Genomic DNA, 15,329 nt, shown 5'->3' with positions numbered 1-15,329 from the left:
AGAGGCTGATAACCGACAACGTCAAATTTCAGAGCAACTTAATCATAGTCTAAAGAAAAAAAAGTCTTCATTATGAATGTATTTTGTACTATACGTGATTGTGGACACACAAAAATATTATAATAAGGCAAACAAGGTTCAGTGTGAGTGAAACTCAAAGTAACACACCGAAACAAAAAGGAAAAACCTCCCCATAGCATGAAGCTTGACGAGAGGTACATGACAACTGAAAGCAACAACGAACCAAGAACTCAACAAAGCCACTGAATTCAAACGAGCAATGTGAAGAAACTATGAGGCGCACCTGAACAAAACACAAGCGGCTGGAGAGAGCTGATAAGATATCCTTTATTTGTCCCACACTGGGGAAATTTACAGCCTCCAGCAGCAAGAATGTGGGTAGAATGATTGGTAGACACGAGGAACCTGTCTGACATGAACAGGTAGAAACTACGATTGAACTGTAGCCGTGATATTAGAACAGGACACGGGTTATAAAAATAAACAAACATGCAAAAAAACTGGATTTGAAATTCTCACGATTCAGGTGCTGCATAAGAAAGTAGAGAAAAAAACCTGTGTTAGTGTTCTCATCATTGAGTAATTTCCTCTGTATTGATTTTTGTTTTAGTTAGTTAAAAAATTTTTTTTTACCAATATTGTCATATTGTTGTTGCTCATAATTGCGCGATCACATCGCGGCAGGTCAAAGGTCAGCTTCAATTGTCCCGCATCGGCTCTGAGAGAGACTCCGCTCCGCTTTCCCACACCAGCAACAATGCGAGCGTGTGCCATTATGCAGCGCATCAGAGAGCCCCTTTCACGCCGTCACTTCACCGGGAGCGTTTGGCGCGTGGAGTCAACTTTGACCTTCGGCCTTTGCAAGCGGTTCCCACCGCCGTGTTTCATGGCCAACAAGTGAAGGAGACGCCGAGCTGATGGTTCGCACCTTTGATTCGGTCCAGGACGCTGGAATGTTGGACGTCATTCATCAAAACGCATCAACAGTCGTGATATGCTTCACACTGAAGCATATGATATTTTCCCATACTTTAGTTTTCCAAAAAACTCTTTTGTGTCCTTTTTGAAAACCAAATTGGAGGTGATCTTCTCACCTTGCTGTTAAATGACATTTGAATGCAACGCTGACTCGCAATAGACACGTGAACACATCACGCTGACCACTGAGGCCAAAATGACATTTGAATGCGGCGCTTGGATGCACCGATTAGCTCAACGGACATTTCGACTTGACACTTTCACCGTCATTTTGAGAAAAAGTCAAAACAGTGGGACATGTAACGCGAACAGCATTAGCACTAAAACATCACACTGGTTACATTTCTGAAAGGATTTTCGTCATGGCGCACATAGCCCCCCCCCCCCCCCCCCCCCCCCGAAAAGAATGCTAATGGCGTGTGCCTGCACGAAGCAGATGTGCTCTCTCCAGGGTCAGCACTTTCCCACCAGACCCCTCGAAGACCCTCACAAAGCCTTCCTTGCGTCGCGCAGTGGTCCAGCTGCTCCCCTGAGATGTAACTATTGCCCCCCCCCCCTCCACACACCCCCATGCCACTCTCTGATTGGCCGCCTCCCAGTGTGGGAAAGCGTGGAGGCCCGCATTGATATGGAGATGTGGCACTACAAGTAGGAGGCATGAAGCCGGCAGAGAGCACCTTGAGCGCGGCCAGCACACGCATCCAGCCATGGCACCCGCGATCTCCCTGCAAGACGCTCACCTGACTCTCACACACAAGGTACGTTCATCTTCATCGTCCCATCATCGTCACGGTCGTCGTCTTCGACAAGCGTCCTCATCCCACGTTTGTTCCCCGGCGCAGGTCCGAAAGCCTCTGGTGGAGAAGTTCCGGCGAGAGCGAATCAACAGCAGCATCGAGCAGCTCAAGTCTCTCCTGGCTACCGAGTTCCTCCGGCAGCACAACGACTCCAAGATGGACAAGGCGGACATTCTGGAGATGACCGTTTGCGTGCTCGGGAGACTCCGGTCCGTCCCCACAGCCGGGACGCGCTTCAGGCAGCTCGGGTCTTCCTGCGAGGAGAAGAGCAGAGAAGAGGACCCGTCTCCTCTCAGCTCTCCGGGTCGCAGCACCGTCAGCGAGGAGGAGCGCTCGACCCACAGCGCCCCCTGGAGGCCCTGGTAGACACAGACTGACTGACGTCAGCTGCTCTCACGTCACGACCTCAACTTGTTTTATATCCTATGGGAAATATCGGCGGAATAACTTTTGTCATGCACGATGCATGAATCACATCTGGTTGTATTTGCAATTGGCTCCTTTTCATTCATGGAAATAGTGACAGATTATGTTAATTTGTGATATTATTGAGCAGTCCGTTTCGCTGATCGCACTGATCATTTTTCTTTCTGAGTGATATCTTTTGGGATAATTTCATCTTGTCATGTATGTTGCATGAAGGGTCTGATTGCTTTTGCAATCATCTTTATTCATTTCTAAAACAGAAATGTCAAATATTTTTAGATGATGCTGATGTTATTTCTGATCATTTTGATCTTAAGATTTTGCTGGAGGACTTTTCCTCCAGAGAAAAAAAAAAGCAAAACATTCGGTGTCAATGTTTTGTCATGCATGTTGCATGAATACGATTGCATTCTTGTGGGGGGGGGGGGGGGTATTTTTTTTCTTTTTTTGTCATGGAAATTTGTCTCTAATTCAAGAAGTTATTGATCATAATGACTACCCCACTGCTGATTAATGTCCTATGGGAACAATGGCAATAATGCTATTGTCACACATGTTGTATGAACTGTATGATTGCTTTTCATTAATTTATTTTTTATGAAAAGTGAGAATAACTCATGCTACTTTCTGATGACGCTATCACTGTTGTTTAGAGATGACATACTTATCATTTGTCATGCTCTGATGATTGTGTCCTTTGTGTGGGTGGACATGAAGTTCTGATCTGTTTTAAGGTCAATAAGTCACCTGGTATTTTCACGATCAAAGCTTAGAGTTGAAAAATCTGTTGCAATGTCTTAGTTGCATTGGAACAAATTTGAGTTTTGGGGTCTTTTTCTTTTCTTTTCTTTTTTTTTTTTTGAAGACTCCTTTTCTTGTATTTGCTGTGAGTGCAATGTGACTTGTTATTGTCGTTGTGATGCATCATCACTTGTTGCCAAACTCAATATGGCTTATTCAGCAATTATAAAATTTTAAAAAGCATTCAAATATGAAAACATTGTGTCATTAATGTCATTTTTCATACAAGTAATATCTAAACAGATGAAAATCTAAATTGATGGTTTCAGCAAAGCAGAAGTCTCATATAATATATACATATATATATATATATATATATATATATATATATAGTTAGTTAGTTTTGTTTTGTTTTCATTGTTGGGTAAATGAAAAAATCCAACTGAATTTCTGCTCTATACGGTCCATTTTTGTTCCGCAAGCCACACTGATAAACGTATGGATGCTGAAATGTGTGGACGTTTTTCATCATCGCTTTACCATATGTTAATTTTGCCGCCTTTTCAATTCTATCAAATAAATAAGTACTGTATATATTACTAAAAAAGTTAACAGCTAAATTACTGGAAAAAGTATCAACAGGACTCTTATAATGTACATATTTGGTGATCCTACGCTGGTCCGATCATCAATGGTAAACTAATATAATAAGAAGAATAATAATGAATGTTTGACATTTCCTCATAGAAAAGTCATCTGGAGTCACTGGTCTGACTAATTCTGGCAAGAGCCTCTTTCTGAATCTGCCTTGAGGTCCGAGTGACTCCAGCCATGTGGGTTTGTTGCCGCATGAGTGAACACAGAACAGAACCAAAGGCTAACAGCTGATTAAAATCTCACTCTCTCTCTTTTTTTTTTTTAATTCTTAGTACGGCACACTTGTACATCGCATTGCAAAAGGTTTGCTGTACAGATCCTGTCGGCCCGGATGTGGTTGCTTTAATTGTAATTGTAATTGTCTATTTACTGATTATTTTGACGCTAAACGTCTTTTTTTTTTTTGGAAGATTGTTGAATCTACTTGCGAAACTGCTGCTTGTTGTGAGTAAGTTGGGTCACTCATATCTCAAGGCACTGTGGGCTTCTGATGACTATTGGATGGGTACGAGCGGGCAGTTTTTTTTTTTTTCATTCAAATGAGCAATCGGTTGTGGAGTCCAAAGGGGGAGGAATCTGAAAGGGGGCATCCGCAGCAACGGCCTAGCGAGATCACGTCATTCGTCCCAGTCTTGCTCAAAAGAAACGGCAAACTCAACTGGTGCCGGAACTATAAATACGTCGACGCTATCTTTGTACAGCCTCCAAAACAACAGCTGCACTTCTGTCGACCCAAAGAAGAAAGCTTCACATCCGGTTTCCACTTGTAACGCCTTCACGACGTGACCTGTTGGCCGCGTGTGACGAAATCAACACGGACACACCTACGCACATTCGTGTGGCACAAAACAACAGTCAGCTTTAATTAGGGGACATGGATAATCACACAAATTGTGTTCACTTAAAAGAAAGAGAAAAAAAATCTGAGTCGCCGGCTTTCTGGATATCATACAATGTGCAATAAAACCTTTCAAGATTACCAAAACAAATGCAGGACCGTAAGAAAAATATTGAAATATGTTCAAACACGTCAAGATTTTTTTTTTTTTAATGAGAGTTGATAAATAAAACATCAACACATACACACACACACACACACACACACACACACACACACAGTCTGTGTTCTATCTACAGCTTCGGTCATAAACTCCGGCCGTTCGTGTTTTTCGATGTCTCCCTCCTCCAAAACACCTGATTCAAATGATCAGCTCATCAGCAAGCTCTGCGGCAGCCTGATCACGATCCTGATCATTTGAATGCGCTGCGCTAGAAGAGGGGAACATCAAAAACATGCCGGCTCGTGGCCCGCGAGGACTGGAGTTTGAGACCCGTGGTCCACACTCATCCACTGGCCTCGGTCCCTGTGAGAGAGCGATAGGTAGGGAAAACCTCTTTTGAGTCTGTATATTTTTTTTAGAAAATGTGCAAAAACGGGCTGTTTTCTTAGGTCCCCCCCCCCACCCCCTCGATATGTAAATATCTACAAGGGTCTTTGTGCACCTTTTTTGTTCCTGTCTGCCTTAAAAATTGCAGCACTGCGACTGAGGTATTATTGCACTTTTTGCCCGCACGCTTGACCTGCCGACTGGGCGTATTTCCAGAGAGTAGGACGCAAATCCTTTCCGTCTGTGCATCGTCAGTAAACGTGTGGGAGGCTATAACGTGTGACGGAGCAGCTGCGTAGAGCCAGATCTGCTGCATACATATTTGCCTCGACTCCAGAAAAGTTGGGAAACTAGCGGGCTGTATGTGTGAAGTTTCACAACCGAGGCTCGCGACGCAGCAAAGCAGTGTGACGCTGTGTTAATGCACACCTTGGACGCAGCAATGTCCTGCTGCTGACTGCGCTGTGTGAATATCTAGCCACGTCCGACTTGGGCAAACCTTCTGGAGAGTAAACTCTCCGATTGTGCCCCGCTCGGGGGTTGAATGACATTTGCCTCCGTCAGTGATTTCAAAACACTATTGTGCCGCGAGACGACGAAATTTCACCCACTTTAGGTTGGTGAGCATCACAGTCTTCGGAAGAAGAATTGCTTGCAATACAATAAGTATCGGAAACGGACTGAAAGGCGTCACCTCGCCTCCGTTACTGGGTGCAAATATTGCCCGGCTCGACTTTATCATCTCGTTTGGTTGCATCGTGCGGTTTATACGGACAGGACATGCGGGAAAAAGGCGGGCAAATCACAGCTGTCACAGGCAGTGTAGGAAGCTTTAGTCCGCTGGTGTGCTGGTAAGGTTTGGAACAGCCTGACTGCCAGTAGGGTGGAAAAGGGGCACCGCTTTTGTGTTGCTGTGTTTTCCCCATACAAAGTCACATCGGAAGTTGGAAGTCGCAATTGTGTGGACGCCATGTTGCCAATTAGGGATCAGGAATGGAATAAGTGCTAAGGTGAAAAAGGTTTTGTTCCCTCGGGGGGAATTTGCGCTGCGTGCTTCTGTGAATTCAGTCAACAACAGTGCTGTTAAAGTTCTGGGAACACCCGTGCGCCGTGATAGGACACCCGCATGCGCAGCGGTGCACTGCAAAGGACGGCGAAGTTCATCCATATGGGCAAGGGTTCTCAAACTGGGACCCGGGGACCCCTGGGGGTCAGCGAGCTGTTGATTGGACTCCGCAAAATAATTTGCAAAAAATAAAAGTTATGTCACTTGGAAAAAAAAGTGCCCGCCAATAAAACAAACATCAAAATCAAATATTCCGACCTAAGCACGCTTTGGGCCAATTAAAAGCTCTGTCGAGAACATCTTTTTTTTTTCGAGAAGATGCAACCTGTTGCAAATAATGAAAATCTGATTGATGCCTACCTCAAAAAGATTCATATTTGCCAACAGATGCCACAAGATGGCAGCAAAGCACTACTTCTCTTTTTGACAGGGAGATGGCCTGTGTCAATGACGGTCCTCCCCTCACTTCAACATAGTTCCTCTGCACCAAGATGACATCGGACGGTGCCAAAGCAACACTTTAATATGAAACAAGGCCTGAGACAAACTGGAGTAAATAACAGAAAGTTAAGAAATAAAACTATGCGGGGGTCTGCAGTTGTGTGGTTTTTGTGGGGACGTTTTCCCATTTTAGTAGACGATAAAGGCATCTTTTCTGGAATTAAATGTGTAAAATTATGAGACGGAATTGCACTCTTGAACTTTGACTTCACCAAAAAAATATTTCATCTTGAAAAATGTATTCTCGTAGGATGAGGACTTCATCCTGACAGAATATGATAATGTATCATATTTTGTCAGGAAAGAAAATGCCAGCATTTCTTTCTGGGGAACTATGTAAATTTTTCATTCCTGTGGCATGGTTATGTTTCAGTGGCTTACAATAGAGTCCCTTGGAAAGGTTTTCCCTGTGTGCGTGTGTATGAATAGGGGGACGGGGGGTCCCTGGACCCCAAAGGTTTGAGAAGCCCTATTCTAGACGGTGGTGACAGTGAGCAGGGGGCTGGCGCACAGCATGGGCTGGTCGTGGCTGTCCAGTCTGGTCCCGTGAGTCAGCAGCTCCTCCACCGTGGTCCAGTCGTCCAGCATCTTGCGGTTCCTCAGACGACTCAGCTTCCTCTGGCTCATCTCCAGCACCGTGTTGCAGCGCGCGTCCATCAGCGCGCCGCCCACCCGGGCGTCAGGCACGGGGGAGCGGGGCGGCCCGGACCCCAAGCCGGACGCCCCCCCTCCCCTGGCCTGCTGCTGCTTCTGCTCGCGGGCCAGCAGGAAGTGTTCTCTCCTCTCCGTCCGGCTCCAGTAGCGACCCAGCAGCATGTCGGCGCTGGTCTCTTCGTCCGTGCTCATCCCGCTGCGCTCATCGGCCAGCTGCGACGCCCGATCCCTTAACAGCTGGTTCCTGGACACCCGGGAGGTTGCGCAGGCTTTGGGTTGCGGACCGGAAGTCGGCAGCTGTGCATCCGGTCGGTCGTTCTTTGCATCCGAAGCAGTGGTCGGGGTTGCTCCTGTGTGGCCCTCTAGGGTGCTGTAAAGGCCTCGGGCTCCTCCGCCGCCACCCTGGGACTGGCGACTCGCCGGCTTGGGCCACGTGTCGTTGACGTCCCCCGGCTGGGCGGGGTGGAGCGCCCCCTGGAGGTGCCGCTGCTCCCTGGCCGCTCGGCTCCTTTGCATCTCTCGCTCCACCTCCTCTTGAATCTGCGCCTCCCTCTCCAGACTTTTCTCCATTTGTTGCCTTTCCATCTGCTCGTCTCGCTCCGCCACCAGCGGGTCGGGCATCAAGCTCATTTGCTGCCACCAGTCGTGGTGGGCGTTGGGGCTGCCGTTGTAATGCAACTCGTGGGTGCTGGGCACCCGGATGTGCACTGCATGAAAGACAAAAGATGTGTCATATCGTCAAAAGTGCATTTTTACCTGAGTTGATCATGGGGTTGTTCAAACTACACCTTGCGGGCATTCTGTGGCTCATCATCCATGCAGACTGGGTCTAGGCATAAACTCCAAATAACTTTTGACCGTGCAGTTTTTTAAAAACAAGATGTTCCGCTGTTACAATGTTAAATACAAAGGGAAATGTACCACCCAAAATGTATCTTTGTTGGTTATGACAAACATTAAGGGGTTACGAAATAAGTTCTTGAACTCATGAACTCATTTTATAGCTTTTAAATTAACCGTATTGGTCGGCCATCGGAATGGTTCAGAGAATATTTTCGTGTGCCCCGCGGTACCTGGGTGCTGCTGTGCAGAGAGAGGGGAAGCCATAACGTCCGCCCCCATCTCGGTTTCCTCCGGTAGGCCCGGCCGCAGGACGCCATGAGGCGGGACCCCCCCGCAGTGGTGCAGGGTGGCAGCACAATAGGAGGGTGAGGCCGGGTGGCTGGCCCTACGCCGGTACTCTTGCTGCGGGGGGCGGTGGTGCAGGGTACGGCTTCTCCTCAGCATCCCCAGCGAGCCGGAACCCTGGTGGTGTGGCGGCTGCACGGGAGCCAGCGGCCTCCGGTGGCTGGAGGGCGTACTGCAGGTGGAGAGGACCGGGCCGCTCAGTCGCGGCGCGGCCGTGTGGCCGTTGGAGGGGTTGAAGAGAGCCCCGCTGCTGGAGCTGTGACGGTTCAGGCAGGGCCGGTCGGCTTTGTGGAACTGGACTGATGACACCCTGGAAACAAAACTCATGTCAAAACGAGTTACGGGAGTGTTCACCATATTCAGAGAACAAATGCAACGGATAACACGAAATTATTTTACAGTGTCACAGTATACCCCATCCCTTAATGTGTTCACAGTAAACAAATTCCGTTTTTTTCCAAATATACACACACGCTACACACAGTGTAAATAATCACGTTCGTAAACTGAAACTACAACTTTCTGTTGTGTAAAAATCAGGATAACAGCTGATGACTAAATAATTTGAAACAAAAACGAGGCCGCGCTGAAAGGCAGCACTTCCTGTTTTCTTCTTTGAAAATTGACACGATTTCAAGTGGACCGTCGTCTAGTGGTTGATTTTGGATATGCACACCATATAAACAAGTGTTAGACCACAAGAGAGTTAATAATTGTACAAGAAAAACTCCACAAAACAGCGGAACTGTGAACGTGGAGCCTGTGATGGAGGGGGGGATTTACTGTATCCAGTGGTGCCCTGATGTACGAGCTCCAGTTTTTCAAATAAGCGACAGCTTTGTGTTGTGAGCACAATTTTAGTGCCCCTGATTGACTGTCGGCACGTCAAGCCTGTATCCCGCCTCTCTCGCTGAAAAATGCACCTTTAGTCTAGGTGAATTTCTGAACCGAGGACTCTCCGAAGTAGACTTTGCGTTGCAAATTTTACAATGTTGTTGTTTGAAGCAGAAATCAACCTACTCCATAGTTTCTCATTTTGCAGCCGCTCAGACATTTCCCTCAAATTTTCACGTTTGCGCAAGAGGTTCTTGGCTGTTGCCATGGAGACAAGCTCCGTCTGAGGCAGCCCCTCTCGGCTTTGAATGAATGTGGTTTTTGGATACAACTGATTTTCTGTTGCATGGGCAGCAGAGGTGGTCAGCAGATTTGTTCCGCGGTTCAGAGTTCAATTCTTAGCGTCTGCGTGACTGCATTGTTTTTTTTTCCCCCTCCGGCCTCCTCCCACAAAAACATGCACGGAAGCTTCAGTGAAGTCTCTCAATCGTCCGCAGGCGTGAATGTGAATGTGCTTTTCCCGCCACCAACCATACCTGAAAAGTCCACGGTTCGGCACGTCCAAGACGGACCCGGCGGCCTCCTCCATCCCCATCTGCATGTGCTGACACGGGGGCTGCATGGTGAGCGTCTCGGGGATGGCCTCCAGCAGCTCGCGGTGGCTCATGGGGCAGCTGTCACGACGCTCCCGCCTCTCGCACGTCTCTCCCTGGTGCTGCAGCCTGGCGTTGTACAGCCGCATGCGCTTTTCCAGCATCCTCTGGAAGTGGCGGAACTCGCCGGTGCTGTAGAAGCCCGAGTCGCTGAGTTCCGACGAGATGAAGGACTCTGAGGAAGGCGAGCCGCCACCGCCGGGTCCAAAGGCCCCGCAGCCGCCGGGGCCCAAGGCTCCGTGGGAGTGGCAATCCTCCAAGCCGGCCTCCTCCGTCTCCAGCCCGGAGAGGTCACCTTGGTGGAGGGACCCGTCGGTCCAGCCAAGGCCGCTATCCAGCTCGTGGTGGAGGGGCAGGAAGCCCATGGGCTTGTCCGGCATGTAGTCGTCATCGTCCGTCTGCAAGAAGACGGGTTAGGGTGAGGTATGCTTTGTTGGCACGAGTCGGACCTGACGATCTGGCCTTTCTGCGCCCGCAGCGGGTGTTTCGCATTATCGAGCCATATCGGCGCATACTTCATATTGGAAAAAAAAAAATCTCACAGCACACCATCAAATCAAAATCTCACAAAAAAGAGGAAAGTGAATGAGCCCTGCCAAAAAGAGTCAAACAATGCAAGTAAACCTCCAAAGTGCACTGGACCCTTTAAAATCGGTAGCGTGGGGTCGGTTCCAGCTGAGTGACGGTGCGGGTGTGGCTTCGAATGGTTGTTTGTCTCTAGATGTGCTCTCCGACTGGCTGGCGACCAGTTCAGGGTATAGTCCGCCTTCTGCCCGAAGGCAGCTGGTATCGGCTCCAGCAACTCCCCGCGACCCTCTTCAGGATAAGCGATGGTGAAGATGGAAGAACGCATTTGTTTAAAGAGTGTCATTGCGCCTTCTGTTCATTTTTTGGATGCTAATTTTGTACTGTCGTTAACTGTTGTGTTTGCTGCGCCATCGAGGACCTGAGAGCGCTGATCCCCACCCCCGCCGCCCCCTACTGATGCTGGTCCCCCACATTACACAAAGATGGATAATTTGTGGTAAATAAATGACAATTTTTTTGGACCAATGAAGTTCTCGCTGAGCTATGACGGCGCCGTGGCCTTGTTACCTGGCTGCGGTATCCTTTGGGCTCATCGAGGTTGATGTTGCAACATCCCAACAGGCAGTTCTGCCCCTTGGCTCGCCGGCCACTCGCTTCCGGGTCCTGCATGAACAAGAAACGTGAAGGTGGGAACGGGCACATAGCGCCCGGATCAATCCACGTCTGGCTGTGCGCCGTTACCTGGTGGCTCATGTCCACGGTGTCAATTGGAGAGCTGGACAGGTAGCCGTAGTGTCCTCCGTCGTAGTGATCTTGCGGCAGAGACAAGTGGCCAAAATAATGTCTAGGAGGAAGGGGAACAACTTTTAGAGTCGTACAGTTGACGTTTTGTTTTTGTTTGTTTTTTTTTGGGGGGGGGGGGTCAATTATATCATCTGATGTGTGCTGATGATGAAGCTGTTGATCACCTGTCCTGATAGGTGGGGCTGGGAGCGTTGAGCCCCGCCGGCATCCTGGGCAGGGGCAGGTTGAGGTGCTGCAGGTTGAGGGGCAGGGCCTCCCAGGTGCCCCGGGGGTCCGCCTCCACACCGCCGCGGCCCCTCTGACTTTTGACCTGCATGGTGACGGGGAGCTGACTGGCTGCGAGGATGCGCAGCGCGTCCCGTTGGCTCAGGTGTGCCAGGCTGCGCCCGCTACTTTGCTAAGGGGAAGGAATGAAAAAAAAAAAAAACCCCACAAAGGTGTGGATTTGAGGGAGGTGCTTAATTTATTTGCTGCAATGAGCAACACACCGAACTCGGTCAATTTATAACCTGGCCGTTACTGTCATAGGTGGAAGGCGTCTACTTGTGGGAAGGCTTTGATTTAGGTGCATGATTTAGGAGCCACTTGACCAGTACCGGTATACATGCTACTGGCCTGGGCAGAAGGCATCTATTTGAGGTGATACAGTGGACAACATACTTAGGACTACAGAGATCCACAGTAGAACCTGACCAGTCGTCAGTCTTTTCAGGTTTGAGGGGAGGTGATAACTCCTCAAATTTACAGCCAAACCAGAATCGCTTCTACTGGCCTATACGGGAGTGATCAGTTTGAGGGGGGCGGGCATTTATCTTTTGCATTGGACAACAGACCTCTGGAGTTCCTCACTATAACCTAAGCAGTCTTTGCGCGATCGCTGATTCTTGGATGATTCGCCTCACATGGTCCAATTATAGTTTGCGAGCTTTATCCTGTCTGGAGGCAAACGGCAGGTGTTCCCTACTCTTCCTCCTCCGCCTCTTCCTCGTCTTCTTATTTTCACACGTGAAAACAAGCTCGCCATGTTCTCAAGTCAGAGCTGACAAAAGTGTCACCGTGATGTAATCGGCTGCCTTTGTACATTTTGAAGCGGGATCCAAGAACCGCACTGAAGGTTTTCTTGCAAATGTGCCAATGTCACCTATTCGGTCGCGGTCACGCAAATGAACACGTCGCTGCTTCCATTTCAACTGCGGCGCAGTCGTCATTATGCAACTGGGTCAGAACGCGGCGTTCTGCCCGTAGACGTTCGCGCGGCCTTCTTTCTGAGTTTGCTGCAGCCTTGTGACGGGAGTAAGATGGACGTGGTGGCACGCGCACGCACGCACGCAATCACGCACGCACACACACGTACACACATGGCTCAGCACACATCAAATGATACGCATGAGCTCCATCACATCACATCCATGAGTCACCCTCCTCTACTTTCAAATACACATCTAGGCAAACACACACACGCACACACACTGACCAATTATTCAGGTCAATGCATTTATCCGCATGTTTGTTATTGAACTTACTCGCATTAATTCAAAGCAGTACCAAATAGTTTGGGAACATTGTTCAGCTACCTGACAGTGTCCACCTAATAAAAATGAACGTCTCCCCCACCCCAATTGAATGGCTCCACAAAGGCCAGTAGAATGAAAACTGACCAGGTTATATCTCTCCGGAGGTCAAGTGCATTATTCATTTCAGCAAATAAACGCCTTCCCTCAAATAGTCACCAAATGCGAATTGAATTATAGATCTCCGGAATTAAGGTGTCATCCACCAAAAAAAAACGCCTTCTAAAAATTCTTGGACAATAAATACTGGTCAGCACAAAGATCTGCAAAGTTGAGGTGCATTTTCGATTTCAACATGTAAATGCCTCCCCATCAAATTGACGCCTCCCGCAAAGGCCAGAAAAAAAATGGAATAATGGTCAGGTTACAGATCTGAAGCGTTATCCACTGAAATAATCAAATAAATCCCCCCCCCCCCCCTCAAATCGATGCTTCAGCAAAGGCTAGTAAAATACTCCCCAGGAAGCGTAGTCCACTTCATGGAATAAATACCTCCCCTAGTATTGCAATAACAAGCAACTACAATAAATATGTGTAGGGTTATTTTGTGCCGTTAAGCGCCACTTCAACAAATAAACGCCTTCCCTTCGGAAAGAAAATAACAGGTGGTGCCACTTGGCCACAGCGATCATTATATTTCCTCACATAGTGTCTGCCAAAAAGACTTTCCTTGATTTTTATGTCCGTCCCCTTTGACAAAGAGTAACGACTAAATATTTATTGTCATTTTAAATTGTCATTTTAAAGGCGGAATTCTGGCGCTGAACATCGAGAGGCACGTGCCTAATATTATGGCGAGGCAGTGTAGACTGCCTCACACTCACGCGCACGCACGCACGCACGCACGCACGCATGCGCACGCACACACGCGAGCACAAGCACGCAGACATACGCAGAACTGGACAGAGAAGCACAAAATGGCTGACGGAGTGCGTGTTTCTTTGCCACGAACAGACATAATGATGGGAAATATGAGGTTATATCTCGAGTATGCGGCGCTCTCACATTCACGCTCATATTTTACAGGTACCCGAAACGAAAAGTTTGCAGCTATGTAAATACTGAGCCAATCTGGAGGGCCACGGACGGGATGGACAGATTTCACACACACACACACACACACACACACACACACCCACACACACATTCATGCCCAGCATCTTTAGCCAAACTGTTGTTTGGTGGTACTTACTGCTGCGTCGCCCACCCACGGTCCCGAGAGCCAGCAGCCCATAGCGGAAGATGCCGGGCTCCTGTGCAGATGAACAACGACTGCTCTCCTCCTCCTCCTCCTTGCTTCTGATGTCACAATTCCACGGCCTTCTCCTCGTTTATTTCCTCAGAATCTCTGCATCATGTGCATGGCGCCCCTCCCCCTCCTCCATCATCACGGCCCTGAAAAACCCGCCGTCAAGCACCCGCACATCCATGCAGCACTGTAAAAGCGTGAAAGTGATGTGCAAGGCAGGGAGTGGAGAGAAAGACACGCAGCCCGGGGAGGAATCCGATTGGCCGCCTGCTCGGATCGGGAGCCAATCGGGGCTGCTGCGGGCACCCTTTGGGATGCCATCGCCTCCGAGGGAGAAGCGACGTGTGCAAATGGGGTAGCCTGGATGCGGAGACGAATGCAGAGGAAACACTTCATCCATCTTCGCAGAATGTGAAGATTTCCCTTTGGCACAGAGGTCACGTAAAATCACCACGCCTGAGCTTTTCACCTCCACACCTCTGGTCCATATTTAGGAATCGTACCAATATGAAATTGATGCAATGTTGTGCAGAAGTTTTACATGTGACACTCATTTCTTCGCCCCTGTGGTCTTAAAAAGTGTTGTACATTTCAACCGTAAAACCAGCACCCTTTCTAGGCTGTTCAGAGACTAATTTTATTATGTGTGTGAAACGTTTGTTGAAAAGACTTTCAATTAAAAAAAAAAAAAAACAAGTTTAAATATTTCCACGCTACTCCAAAATTACAAAGTGCTCTGAAATGGTAAGCATTGTGCTTGTGGACGTGCGTCTATTTCCCCATTGGTTCTGGTTAAAAAGCAAATCAATTCTAAACTAATATTATACCTCTGATGCGGCAATTTTGCAGGGTCACTGTGTGAAAGAGGCTACTGTCTTTGTTTTCCCCTTCCATGCTGATGTCAGTTTTCGGCCTTTTTCCCCATTGCCATTGTAATCGCCGCAACTCTGAATGGGCGACACCAAGTCAACTTGGCAATTTTCTACCTTTGCAGGTATCGTATCACAGCCGTAACAGAGGCGGGATAAAGTCACGCGCTTTCACAGTGTTACACCTCATGCTCACATGCATGAAGCCTTCCATCATAATTACCGATCCTGCCCTGGTGCTTCAGTTGCTATGGATACCAACCCAGTATATACGTGTGTGTGTGTGTGTGTGTGTGTGTGTGAGATGGCTGCAATGCATCATGGTGCCTTTCGCTGAGCTCTGCCATTTCAGGGCTCGAGAACGGAGGCAGGGGTGGGGGTGGGGGGGTATTGTGTGTATGCAT

At 48.4% G+C, this 15,329-nt stretch overlaps 2 protein-coding genes across 2 annotated transcripts; one reads left to right on the top strand and one right to left on the bottom strand.

Annotated features, from left to right (window-relative positions):
• Positions 1-1,591: 1,591 nt before the first annotated feature.
• On the top strand, positions 1,592-2,621 carry LOC147201811 (transcription factor HES-5-like). The gene is made up of 2 exons (XM_086118008.1): positions 1,592-1,757; positions 1,842-2,621. Exons 1-2 carry the CDS (start codon positions 1,707-1,709, stop codon positions 2,160-2,162), a joined length of 372 nt encoding a protein of 123 aa, XP_085974134.1. The 5' UTR covers positions 1,592-1,706; the 3' UTR covers positions 2,163-2,621.
• Positions 2,622-4,453: 1,832 nt separating this feature from the next.
• On the bottom strand, positions 4,454-14,273 carry LOC147201810 (uncharacterized). Its single transcript, XM_086118660.1, has 7 exons — positions 14,000-14,273; positions 11,401-11,633; positions 11,174-11,276; positions 11,000-11,095; positions 9,788-10,302; positions 8,303-8,727; positions 4,454-7,936 (listed from the first exon to the last, which is right to left on the bottom strand). Exons 1-7 carry the CDS (start codon positions 14,039-14,041, stop codon positions 7,050-7,052), a joined length of 2,301 nt encoding a protein of 766 aa, XP_085974786.1. The 5' UTR covers positions 14,042-14,273; the 3' UTR covers positions 4,454-7,049.
• Between the last annotated feature and the right edge of the window lie 1,056 nt (positions 14,274-15,329).

Source organism: Hippocampus guttulatus, chromosome 8 (assembly GCF_054856545.1).
Source record: "Hippocampus guttulatus isolate MCC_2025c chromosome 8, RoL_Hgut_1.0, whole genome shotgun sequence".
In the NCBI taxonomy this organism is placed as follows: Eukaryota; Metazoa; Chordata; class Actinopteri; order Syngnathiformes; family Syngnathidae; genus Hippocampus; species Hippocampus guttulatus.
The sequence above is the reverse complement of the archived record's forward strand: the minus strand, read 5'-3'. Positions and strand labels throughout refer to the sequence as shown.